At 41.1% G+C, this 13094-nt stretch overlaps 1 protein-coding gene across 5 annotated transcripts in view; it reads left to right on the top strand.

Moving 5' to 3' along the window:
* Positions 1-13094, top strand: part of GK (glycerol kinase) — a 53942-nt gene that overhangs the window by 31960 nt on the left and 8888 nt on the right. For 4 of the 5 annotated variants that reach the window (XM_085049937.1, XM_085049955.1, XM_085049932.1 and 1 more), the window contains one exon: positions 321-2755. The exons of the other annotated variant lie outside the window; for it this stretch is intronic. In XM_085049937.1, coding sequence (XP_084906063.1) covers positions 321-328 — 8 coding nt within the window. In that variant the 3' untranslated portion in view covers positions 329-2755. Of the gene's footprint in view, positions 1-320; positions 2756-13094 lie in introns of those variants that run through there. 5 annotated transcript variants of the gene reach the window in all.

Raw genomic sequence — 13094 nt, 5'->3', positions numbered from 1 at the left:
GTTTGCAAGATAGTTACAATAATATTTCTCAAATTTCTGAAAGCTGAGCTCATATTCAGAAGAAAACAAGCTTAAATTATTTTCCTTCAATTTTTCTACTTGTTAAAAATTTACCCATCTTAACAGTGTGGTCTCTGCATATTCTACACACTTAAGAGCTGAGTTACCTTGTGTCACAAGACATCTACTTTACAATAGCAGCAGTTGAAAACAAAAACTGGTTTTGCTGAAGTCCTCTTATAGCTCAGCTGTGTTATAGAGTGTTGCTAATGTTTTAGAATAAGTTCTGTGTTCCTAATGCGCACATTTTCTTATTCAAGGTAAATGAGACTACTTAGTGGACTCGCTGGATGCAGCTGATTTTTTTTGTTTCGGTTTTTGTTGTCTGAAGAGATTCCACCACCAATGTGATTATGCTACTTTTGTGGTTCAATCTGTCCGTGAATCCATCTGTCACCAGTCCCTGAGTAACTTCCAGGTGGTGCATTGAAAATTCAGTCTTCAGCCCTTCGTTACTCTGTTCTCTTACCCAAATCAACTCCAAATGCACTGGAAGCCTTTGTGTGGACTATCTCACATCATCCTCTAAAATTTCACAACCCTAGCTTTGTTTGAGAAAGTGATATGAGAAGAACCTGCAATCTCTAAGGTAATGATGGCAGATGTTTAGCTGTCCTTTTCAGGAGTTTGGTACTTCATGCAACACACTTCAGAAAGTTAATGATGCACTACGGAACTTTGTGAACATCTTACAATTCTTCCAGCTGCTGTGAATTACTTTTCGTATGTCAATGGTTGCCAAAGACATTTTACTGTAGTTGCCACTGGTCTGAAACACCTTCCATGGTACAAGCCTTTTAAACACTAGCCCAGGATGGATTACCAGTAGCACACATTGCCACTGGTTTGGCAACGAGGAGTTTGCTGCTAGTGTCCACAGAGTATTGCTGAAATGTTTGGTTGCAAAGTTAGAAAGTTGGGTTTGGCTTCTGGCACATGTAGTCACTTGGCTCATCATAAGTATTTATGACACCAAGTACTGTAGTTGTACCTCTAAAGAGATGAGAGAAAATAGTGTTTTGGTTAAGGCCATGTTTCATCTTGTGGTTTCATGTTAGCTTAGAAAGACAAGTTTGATGCAGCATGCTATTGAAAGGACAGCTGCTTGGTCCTCAGCAACTGATAACACTTCAAACTACTCTGTACAGTGTACTTTTCTTGACTAGAACTCCATATAGTCTCATCCTGCTTAAGTGACACTTTGTTAAACTTTAGAAAGTTGAAGCTAATTTAGTTTTCCTGAAAGAGGGTCCACTCCAAGCTAAATATCAGTGCTTTAGTTCTTAATTTCATTAAGTATATCTCAGGGACCAAAATCTCCCTTTCAGTTTCCATGTCCATAGTTTTAACAGCACGTTGTTGCAAAATATGCTGGAACAGTCCAAAAGCCTGGCTAGTAGAGTAAGTACTTGGCACCTGAAATGGGCCACTGGAATTTACAGACAATGGTGACAGCTGAGTCACATCTACTTTGAAACCTTTTGTTTTCCACATGAAAGGAATGAGGTAATCATCTTAACTTCAGCTTTCCTGTTGGAACCAACAGCATCCCAAATGCCAGCCTTATTGGTTAGGTCAAGGAAAAGGTGTTCTTGTACAGTGTCGTTAGATCAGAACAGAATGGCAGCGAGGTTAAGTGTAGGAACAACATGAAGAATTTCAATGATGTGTTTAAATGCACTAGGAGTTAAAGGGAGCGGGTTTTTGTGTGCATTTGTTCTTAAAGATTTTTGTCTTTAACAAAATTTTTCTTTGTTAAACTATAATTAGAGGCTTAGTTTTTAAAAAGATGTTATATATGTCCGAAGCAATGAATTGCACAGAGGTTCAGGTCTGTACAATATATTTAATATCAAATGCATATTAATTGCCTTTTTATTGTCAAGTGCAATGACTTTTGAAAATGTGACTTTTAACTTAGAAAAGGAACATTTCTTGTCCTGTGGTTGCATGTATAACTTCAGCAGAGAGAATGGATTTTGTACACAGGTGAAAATATAAATGGCATCATTCAAATCCTGTCTCTCCTGTAAATACTCACATGTGAAGTGTGACAGCCAAAATTTCTGGTGTTTCCAGTTTGCATCAGAGAGGTGAAGAGTGAAAAAAGAATATGATCCTATAGAAAAATTTTCATACTCCTTAACTTTACTCTGAGCTGTTTCTGATCCCACTGTACCCCGAGGAAGAGGAGTGGAGCAGCCTGTGGAGCACAGGGAGCAGGGGCAGCACACACCTCGAACTCTAGACTTCAGAGTATGACTTTTGAGTCTTGCCAAAACCACTGAAGTGCTGAACCTGGGAATGAATAATGCTGAAGTGGTTGCCTTTGCCCATGAGAAGTGTGGCAGGGGGAAAGCTCGTACCTAACAAGTAAGAGAGGGATTTTTTGCTGCTTTTTTGACTTACCTTTTACTGGGAAACACAATTCCTATTAATTTTTCACTGAGTAAGAATCATTATTTTATTTTTAATTGCTGTTGCGAATGTTTTTTAAGAGTTTCACATCACTGTTAACTTTCTACCAACATAGTTGAAATATATTGTAAACTGCTTGTTGGCGGGGAGGGGACAAACTGTTAAAGTTAGCTTTTTGTGAAGCTGTGATTTATTTTTTTTTCTATGAATTACCAGTTTTTAAATTCTTAATTGAGAAATGCATTAACTTGGTATTAAAGTACCATAAATGAATTGATGTAAGGTGTCGGTTTATTCTTGCACATCATCTTTCGGACACATTGTCATTAATGTTTTTACATGAGGCATGAGTGTACACTGATGCAAATAAAGCAGTAGAGCAGCCTCTCTCAGAGATATGTGCTTTAAGTTGCTCAGATGTACAGATGAAATACATGCAGTACTGCATTCTGCTTCAGTGATACAAGAACTGAATTAGAAATCACACTTCCTCAAGGCTCTCCATGTTCAGGAAAACGCAGGAAAATACAAGTAAAACAACAGGAAGGATCATGGTCATAGTATGGATGTGATGGAAAGGTGGGGTGGGGCTAATACACCAAACAGGTTTTGGTCTTATAACATGGTCTGGCAATTGCTACTGATTCAAAAGCCTTTGTGAGCTGTGGGGAGAAATGTTCATGAAATAGTGAACAAGTGTTCATTAAATAGTTGCTGGGGATGGTAGTCGGGAGCAGGTGGTCTTTCTGTTATTTTAAGAAAGGAGCATGGGGTGTATCTGATGGGTGCTTTTAAGGAGTGCATCTGTTGGATTCTTATTCTGTGTCTTTGTGGCTTCCCACTGCCTTCTACACATCTAGTGCTCCATGATTATCCCAGGATAGAGCCTTCAGATGTAGACTTTACAAATTCTTAGTGTCCTTTTTCAAAATCTGTTGTGTGAGTCAGAAACAAAACACAGACACGCACCCTGGAAACAAAAATACATTTAAATTTCACATCAGCACACCAACCTGAGGTAACACCTTATTACTCAATATCAGGGTTCTCTCTCTCTGCTCCTGAGATTCCAGTGTCTTCCTTTCCACGGCAGAATTGCAGCCTTGCCCTTAGCTGCCCTGCACAAGAGTGTACTCACATTTCATGACTCATCAAGCTGGAATATTATGAGATTAGAATTTTATATAATTTAATTAGTTTCAGAAGTTTATAGATTTTTTTTTCAGCAAAAGCTAACACAATGTCTGTTACTGGAACTCTATGCAATATAAGCAAGCTTCTTAATATCTGTGTCAGCATCCAAGCTCTAATCTTTCCCTCTAAAGAGTCCTAGATCTGTATCAGCTATTGGAATGCTGTCTCATTATGAGCTCTAGCCTGGAACCAGTATGATTGCTATATGTACATATATGTTTTCCTAATTACTATATATATTGTATATGTATTACTGGAATATATAGAAGTAGTGCTCATCAATTGTGGAAATAAAGACAAGTAAATGGGTAGCAGTCCTTGAAAGCTGGGAAGTGGCACAAGAACATTAATGGAATAATTTGTCCAGAGGGACCAGTGGTGTCCTGAGGGATCTCAACAGGCTGAGAAATGGGCTGGCAGGGGCCTGATGAAGTTCTGTGAGGGGAAGTGCCAAGTCCCACCCCTGGCAGGGGCAAACCCCTGCACTGGGACAGGCCAGGACCACGCTGCTGGGAAGCAGTTTTGCAGAAAAGGTACAGGAGGGTCCTGGTGGACACCAAGTTGAACCCTAGTTTGCAGTAGCTACAACAAAGAAGGCAAACAGCACCTCAGACTTGTCCTGGCAGGGCATCAGCAGCAGGCCAGGGGAGGTGATCCTTCACTCAGCCCTGGACAGGCACACCTGCTGTGGGTAGCTGTGGATGTGCTACCCCTGGAAATGTTCAATGCCAGGTTGGATGGGGCTTTGAGCAGCTCAGTCTAGTGGAAAGTGTCCCTGCCCATGGCAGAGTGGCTGGAACTACATCATCTTTAAGGTCTCTTCCAGCCCAAAGCATTCCATGGAGCGCTGCATCCTGCTCTGAGACTGCCCAGATGAGAGACACACACATACCAGAGGGACCTGTGACAGGCCACAAACACAGATGAAGTGTTAAAGCATTTGGCATGTGTGAGAAGTTCAGACACCTGGGCATACTCAACTTGGAGAGAGCTCAGATATAAATTCCTGACACAGGGACTAAAAACCAGATGCTTCTCAGTGGTGCCCGCTGACAGAACAAGAGACAAAGGGCACAAATTAGCACAGGAAATCTCATTCAAAGAAAAGAAAATATTTTACTCTGAGGGTGGTCACACAAGAGAGCAGGTTGCTCAGAAGGGTGGGATCTCCATCTTCCAAGATACTCAAAGTCTGATGGAAAATGGCCCTAACCTCACTGACCCTGCTCTGAGCAGGGGGTTGGCCCAGCCGGAGGTGCTCTCCTGCCTTGGTCCATATGTGGGGCTGGTTAGATCAGCCACAGCTCATCCCCAGCACAGGCTGAAGGCTTCAACCAGCTCAGAACAAAGACTGGGGAAAAGTTCATGCTGGTTTATATGGACAAAACCAGTTCAGTTTGTGTGAACCAGCTGTCACCCACTGTGGTGTTTCAACATTCTTCAGCTGGCAGCATTACTGTGTTCCCCTGTGTATGTGTTTGCTTTGGAAGAGTCAGCCCTACTATGTGAGCTGGTTAGCTCTCCTGGTTTAGTCCTGAGAGACATTCTTTTAAGAAGTTGCAGTGGGAATTTAAGTAAAATTACTCTTTTCCAGATTTGCAATTACTTTAATCTAACACCCTATTTTTCCTAGGGAATTACACCACCAGGTTGTTCAAAGGAGTATAAAAGGCAAGCATGGGATAATGTGTTTCCAATGACATCACAGATAAATTGCAGTTAGTAAAACCTAAAAGCATGGCTTCCTTAAGTTTTTGTAATGGGAATACATCAGTCTGGAAGTAATTAATTTTTTTCTGTAGTGGTTTTTTTCCTTTATATCTACGGGTTCCTCATTTGGGGGTTCCTTCTCTGAGTATCCTTCAAAGTACGTCTGGAAGGATCTCCTGCACTGTTCCTTTTCATTTCTGCAGGGATGGGGCACTCCAACACCTGAAGGCTCCAGCAGCTCTAGTTCCTGATTACCCGACACACTTCCTAGGTCTTGTGCAATGAGAAAACAGACAGGATGGCACTGGCCATCAGTTGTCACTGTCTAGAACAAGTGTTTTCCCTCCCACCACTAAAGCCAGTTGCAGTTGTATTCTGTTTGTTTTGGCAGCAGGGTGAGTTAGCATACTCAGCAGGACCCACATTTCCTTTGCTACTTCATCAACAGCCTCAGGAGTTCGGGGTATATAATTTCAACTACTTATTTTTGCTAAGTTTTCAGTTCTATCCCTCCTTCTTGCACAGGTTTTCTTGCAGGTGGACCCATTGCTAAAAAATTGCCACAGAGCTTATTGTTTGATACAGATTCATGAACTCTTTGCCTTCAGCTTTTATGAGCACAGAAATCCCTTCTGTATTACTGCTCTCTGTCCAACACCATGGAGTCAGTTGAGAGGATACATAACACAAATATTAATGCCTTTCCCTGCATGATGTTTCGGTATTAAAATCACTTTCTTCCACAAACAGTAAAGCTGAGTGCTAACCCAATATGAAGGAAGGTTACTTGAACAACTATGTAAACTGCTTCAATCTCTATCAGCTTGTAACTAGAATCTAACCCCAAGTCTTCTGTGGACAGCATTTTCAGGAAATGAATGTGCAGCCTGTCAACCTTGATTTTTCAAGGGCAATTGATTCTTGAGTTGTACAATTCTGAAGAACTGACTCTTCAGCAGAAGAAAGTGCTTTAACAAAGTAAAATGCTTTTAGAACTCTTACAGTGGAAATACTGGAGGCAACAGATATTGTCCAAGTTTTGGGAGTTTTTTTAAGGAAAAAGATGAAAAGGGGGGAATCTAGAATGTGCAAGAAGTGTGTCTTCACTGTGAAGCAAAATACAAGATGATAACTGTAATATTGTTCTCAGCTAAACTTCAAAACCTGTATTATTAAGCCTCTCCACCAGGAAATAGGTTTGTCTCACCAACACAAGCTATTCTTATGTGGACTCAAGTCTTCTAAAAGGTTCAAACCTCTTCAAGTGCAACATGATGCCTCTATCCTGTGACAAATACATAAACCTTGAAGAAAACAAATTGCACCTTGTCTTGCTTTGGATTTCAGCTCACTGATGAACTTCTAGCTCAAGCCAGGGGCTGCCATACCCAGCGACACATTTCAGACCATGCCATCTTTTTTTGGCTGTTATCAGACTTCATTTGACTGCTGATATCACACCAACAAACAAGTGCACACAAGGCAGGGTTTGCCAAACTCTGAAATGTTAAGTAACGTTAAGCAATGCTAAGCACAGTTCATGTTAATGTAATTAATGATTAAATTAAATGAAACATAATTGTGCTGAAAGATTTTATTTGCTAATCTTGAAATAGGTTATTTGCTTATTCATGAGGATGTGAAATACTGAGTCACAGCTGATGTTCAAATGAGCTACACTGTACATTGGAATATGCAGGTAGGGTTTTATTATTCAGTGTGTGAGGTAAGCACTTAGGAAAGGTAGAAAAAAACACTCCTGAATTTTAGCAGTCCAGAGCGCAATGTAATGCAATAGTAGATCAATATAACAAGCAACAGGATGGGTAAAGGTCATAACAGTAGGATAACACAGGTTTACAGAATATCCTTGATATATCTGAAATTGTTGGAAGAGTTCATTACAGCTTCATTAAAAAACCCAATCAGTTAGTCTCCCTTGCTTTTCAAAATCTGTTGAAACTATCACAGCAGCATTTGGCACAGTAGTGTCAAAATGAAAATGTTGAAATCATAATTTAAATATTTATGCAGAAACATGAGTCACAGCTGTACTACCTTACAATAGAAACAAAGATAGCATCAGCATGCAGGCAGCTCACTTACACTCTGTAGATCAGTACTGCCAAACTAGTTTGCACTAAATGTGTGGTACTGAACACTTCTGAGGAAAGGCAGTGAGCTCTTTCACAATAAAATGTTAAAAAAATGAGGTGTGGTAATTCTTGTTTACAGATATTCCCTTAAGATTGTTAATATTATGAATTTTCACCTAGAAGTCAGGAAGTTCCAGCACCAAGGTTATTCACAGACCTAACAGACCATATCCATTAAAGTATAATTAGTAATTTCTTTCTCTCAATGGGTATTTCATTTTGGACATTGCCTTAACTTTGAAATTACTGATGTTCCATAGTGAAGGAAATGGATGTAAGTAAGATCCATGGATCTCCTGTTTCTCTTTATTTTGAAGTTAGAGGTTTTGTAGGGTATAAAACAGGGGATTGAAATTACACTGAGGTACAACCTTTGCACAGACACCTCCAAGGTACCTCTCTCTTGCTCTCTTCTGGCACTGTAAACAACACAGATGTGTTCAGAAGGCTGGGAGCAGTTGCTGGTTTATTATTTTGGGTTTGCTTATCTACTCCATCACTCTGTCTGGATTTGGTGTCAGTAAAAGCATTCCTGTTTCAGAACTGGAATGAGGAGCTGGGGTTTCTCCCCTCACCCTGCTACTGTGTGGCAGTCTTAGGGCATATAGATCACATGCAAATGCCAGGTAACATCCTACTTTCAAAGCACATTTTGAGACCATGCACTCCTTTATCCACCTTTGTAGTGTATCCCTTCTCTTGATGGATGGCCATGTATATCCAGCCCAAAAGAAACACTACCCAGAGGGATAAGCTGAATAAGAGTTCTGCCAAAGTCCACACACTGAGAGTTTGTTGGGGTTCAGGGTAGTGCCTCACAGGGGTTTTGGCAGGTCTATCTCACATCATGTCAAGAGCAGAGTACTGCTGCTGGAAAACAGCATTTGGGAGAGAAAAAAGAGTGTTTGATACACTGCATTTGTATAAACTCAAATGCTCCCTCTCATTGCCAGGCTCAGTGCTGAAGCCACTGTGACCCCTGGCTAGCAGAGCTGTGCTGCTCATGGCCAGGAGGATTCTGTGCTGAGCTGATGGCTTGGTGGCTGCACACACCACACCTAATGCACTGCTGTGCTCTCACTGGCTCTGTGGGCATTTGGGTGGGGACTGACCTAAAACCTCTGTATTAGCACAGCAGAATTGCTCTGCTGCTGTCTTGTTTCTCTGCACTAAGAGAGGATTTTGCAGAGCTCACCTTGGCATCTTGGGCCTGAGATAAACCAGGCTGTTATCAGAGCAATTTCAACTGCTCGTTTTTCAGAGCAAGTCACATAATGCTTCTAATTTAAACAAATTAGAATAAATACATCTATTCAAAAGTAATCTTTCTTCAGTGAAGACAAACTTCCAAATCGTGCAAGAAAACAATTAATGGTAGGAGTTTACAAAAACCCCCAGTGACAGAATCACTTCATTTGGGTGTGTGCACAGGTGAGATTGATCAATTCCTCAGTCCCCTTTGTCCTTACATCGAGCTTGAGTAGTGTACCACATGGTGGAAATTTTCCAAAGAACAAAAAGTAGATTTGTCACCACTGTCATTTTCTTACCAGAGCAGATGTTAAGGAAATGTGGTCCTGACTGTAAATATGAAATTACTGTTTGATCAGCTGAGAAACTGGCCCCATATGTGGGGGTCATCATTTAGCAATGCGAATTTCATGCACAAAAGCCATTTGCACAGATAGTCATTATGTTATTTATGTTCATTTTCAACAAGAATACATTTGTTTTGCTTCTTTGACATTTTCATCATTTGCTAATGCCACCTGGGTTAACATCAAGCTAATGCCACAAGTGACTTGAAATAGTAAATGATTGTGCAATTTATAAACAACTACAATATAAACTAAACAAAACAAAACAAAACAAAACAAAACATGTCTACATGGTTCTGGTAAGTTCTGCTCTGAATCTGAAGCTTTTGACTGATTGAAAGTTTAAAGCACAAATTGCATTTTCTGAACAGAGGAGCTTTCTTAATCTCATTTTGCCTTTGCTGAAAAGTACCATCTGTTTACAAATTAAGAAAAGACACTTGTTGACTGTGTTAATTTCTCAAGAAAGCTCAATTTGTTTATAATTAAGGGCACTCACTTGGCAGTTTGACAAGCAGAAGCCCTTTGTTTATTCACAAAACCAGCCATGCACAGGCAGCACACTGAGTCTTGCTCTCCTACCCTCTCGTGCATCACACACCCAAGCAGATTCTTGCTGCCAATTAAATCTGGGCCATCTTTTTGGGCACGAGGATGTGTGGTGAGATGACACTTAGTGCCTGTGTAGGTCCTTGTTGGATGGTTCTGGAGGAGTGTTTAACACCACTGTCAGCAGGTGGGCAAACATCACTGGCTTTCTGTCAGTAACCTGTGGCTGGGACAGTCAGCCAACAACCTGGAATCATTCAGTCACCTTCCTTCCCTCATTTTTCTTCATTCACTGACTGTTTTGAAACAGGCACACCTTGTTTAAATGACTCAAAATAAGACTAACAGCAGTGTGAGCAGCAGCTGACTCTAAACTCGTGCCCAATGTGCAGCACAAGCTGGTGCTTTTGTTGGAAAATGCACCAGTTTAAAAACTTTGTATAACTTCAGTCAAAGGTTTTGTTTGTCTTTACACCAAGAAAAGGAATTTTAGGTTTCTTTCCAGGGCATTGTTCTGCCAGGTGAGGTCTGATGAACTAAACATATCAACAGACTGGGAGTAACCCAAAAGATAAAAGGCTATAATTGGTCATTAGCAGACTATCAACTCTTAACAACAATCCTGACTAGTAGGAGACACCTAGCCTGGGAAAAGAGAAATAAGAAAGAAGACCTAATTAACATCAGAGGTGAGGAGATTCAGATCCAATGGGAAACTGAATACTGGGGGTTTGTTCAACTCTGGACAAATGAACACTGACCCAATACATTGCTATGTATTTTGACTGTATAAAATATCTGAAAAATGTACTACAGGCCATGTGTCATGGAACGATTCTCTCTGCACACCTGGGCTATGTGTGGATGAGATGATTTCTGTGGTACATCCTGGCCAGAACAACATCCTGGCCAGAGACTAAAGTACTTGACTCTGTAAATATTAAAAATGTTGTTGGAGGGTTTTTGTTTTTCCCGCAATTTCAGTAACACTTTGGGGTGGATTTCAGGGACTTGGAGGAATGATTTTGGACCTTCAAAGGAAGCAAGGCTCTGTGCTTGCAATAGGACTGAATAATTCCCCTGGGGTCACACCAGGATTCTTTTGCTCAGGGCTGTCACTCTCACACAGCAGGACTTAAACACATCCGTGTAGTCTGATCAAAAAACAAGTCCTTAACCAGCATGACAGCCACAGGCAGCTCCCACTCACCCATTCACATCATCATGTCAGTTTTGCCCAGCTGACATTTAGAAACCTGCCAGGGTCTTTAACAAAACCAAAACCAATTTAAAAATCCAGCGTGCTGCAGTTGCTCAGGTTCATCAAATTTATCAAATAAATTGTGTAAAGGAAGTGGACTTAAAGCACTACACAAGTTTTAATTAAAATTTACTTCAGTATGTAAAAGGAAACCACCAACTCTTATAATTAAATTTTGGCAAAAGGATTTTAATGAAAATGCCAGTGTGTAAATTGAATTAATTTTGTAAAGCTACTCAATATGGCTTTCTCTGCTGCTTTGCTGATAGAGTAGGAAGGAGAAGGATGAAAACACCATGCCCAAACCTCTCTGCACAAGAGTGGATATTAGTCACTTCAAATTCTTTCCTGTTTAATAGAATGCATTAGCTTAAGTTTCAGAGGGAGGAAAGTAATATTCTCAGCGGTGAAAAACAGCTGGGCATCATTAATCGACTGAGAGTGGAGGTGGTGCTTTCATCACTTCCATTTCACTTCCTCCTCCCTTCTGCCTCCTTTTCAGAGCCATAGCTTTGTTTTCCTTGTTCTCACTTAACTGACTCCCAATTACAGCTTTCTGCCAAAATGAAGGTGGATTTTTGGAGGTTTCATTCTATATCTTGTCAAGCAAGGCACTGGTGCATGATATTCAACAGATTTTCTTTTCCTCTGGGTTATGTTCCTTTCTGCTATCTGAACCACCTCACAAAAATGTGAGAGAAGCTCTTCTACATCACATGTGCTCAAACCCCCTCACTCCTGGCTCCTCCACAGGTGAACCTGTAACTTTGATATCAGAAGGACAGACACTTTTTATTTTGTTCCCTCTTTTCCCATACATGACTTCTCTCCATGATGATGACTTCATTCCTCTGCTCATCCTGCTCTGGAGAGCTCTTGTTCTCCCCTTGCTCTGCCCCAAAGTCACAGCTGGAGCAGAAAGCAGACTGTGTGCTGGCCTGGCTCTGCCACATCCAAGCTGACAATTTGCAAAATAACCTGATTTTTAGGGTGCCTACAAGGAGGTAATGGCCAAGCACATTAAAACTTCACGGAAGACTTGTTTTTCTGCAGGTGCACTCTGGCCTTGACCCAAACTAAATCCCAGTGGTCACTGTGCAGGTGTCACCCCTTGGCCTAAGGTGGCAGGAGTGGTCTGGCACTGCCCCAGGAAGCACAAAGGCTGCCAGCTGAGCAAGACTCTGATGTACATATTTATTAAGCTTAAAACACTGCTGATGTGGTGTATGTTTGTGGTTGTCTTTGCAGGTAGAGAAATGTTGTTGGTTTCTGAAAAATAAGAAAGGCTCTGCTTTTTGCAGCAGCTGCTGCTTGCTGCTCTCCCCAGGAAGGAGTTGTCAAGCAAAGAGGAATTTCTTTGGGGCAGTCCAATAGATGAAGAGCAGATTTTGCAGCATTAGCTTGAGTCAAAGTGCCATAATTGAGATTACATCTGGAAAAGGTTACAAAACAGAAGAATTATTAGCCTGTCTCTATTTGTTCCCTCCTATGCTCAGGATCCAGTGGTATCTGGATAGTCCTGTTCCCAGTGTTATATTAAAGATGAACTTCCCTGTTCTCCCATACTCCTTCACCCCATACATGCTTTTCTCCTGATTACTGCTTGTTCCTGAGGCAATAGGAGACCCTGCTGCTCCTTGTTTTATGCATTAGCAGAAGCCCTGGTGGCACTCCTGGATGATCAATAAATGAGTTACAGCCTGTGGCATTTAATTATTTACAGCTGTGCCCCAAACAGGTTTCAGTGATACAGCTGTGGTTCTGTGGTGGAAGGTAAAGTTCTTAATGAATAAATTGCTCATCCCAGAGGGGTAGGGGTGAGTGTTTTTCACTGCCACCAGCTCCTCTGTGACTGCCAACCTTTTAATTGGTGAGGAAAGTGATGTAAGCCTCACCCTGCCCCAGGGATGGTGCTTTTCCCAAATGAGGTAAGTGCATATCCTAAGGAGCACAGGCGGGACAAAGGGTTTATTCCCTTCCTCCAGAGGACTCCCACTGGTTTCCTAGCTATTGATTTTTTGGTTTTCCACTTTCTGCCTCCCTAGGGATCCCTCTTTCACCTAATGGGATTGCCATTGTTAACTTGAATTAATTATTTCAATAAAAGTTTCTCAGTGCTTAGAGTTCTGGATTAAAATATCAGTTGCA

Source organism: Lichenostomus cassidix, chromosome 1, assembly GCF_008360975.1.
Source record: "Lichenostomus cassidix isolate B80296 chromosome 1, HeHo_3.0, whole genome shotgun sequence".
Lineage (NCBI taxonomy): Eukaryota > Metazoa > Chordata > Aves > Passeriformes > Meliphagidae > Lichenostomus > Lichenostomus cassidix.
The sequence above is the reverse complement of the archived record's forward strand: the minus strand, read 5'-3'. Positions and strand labels throughout refer to the sequence as shown.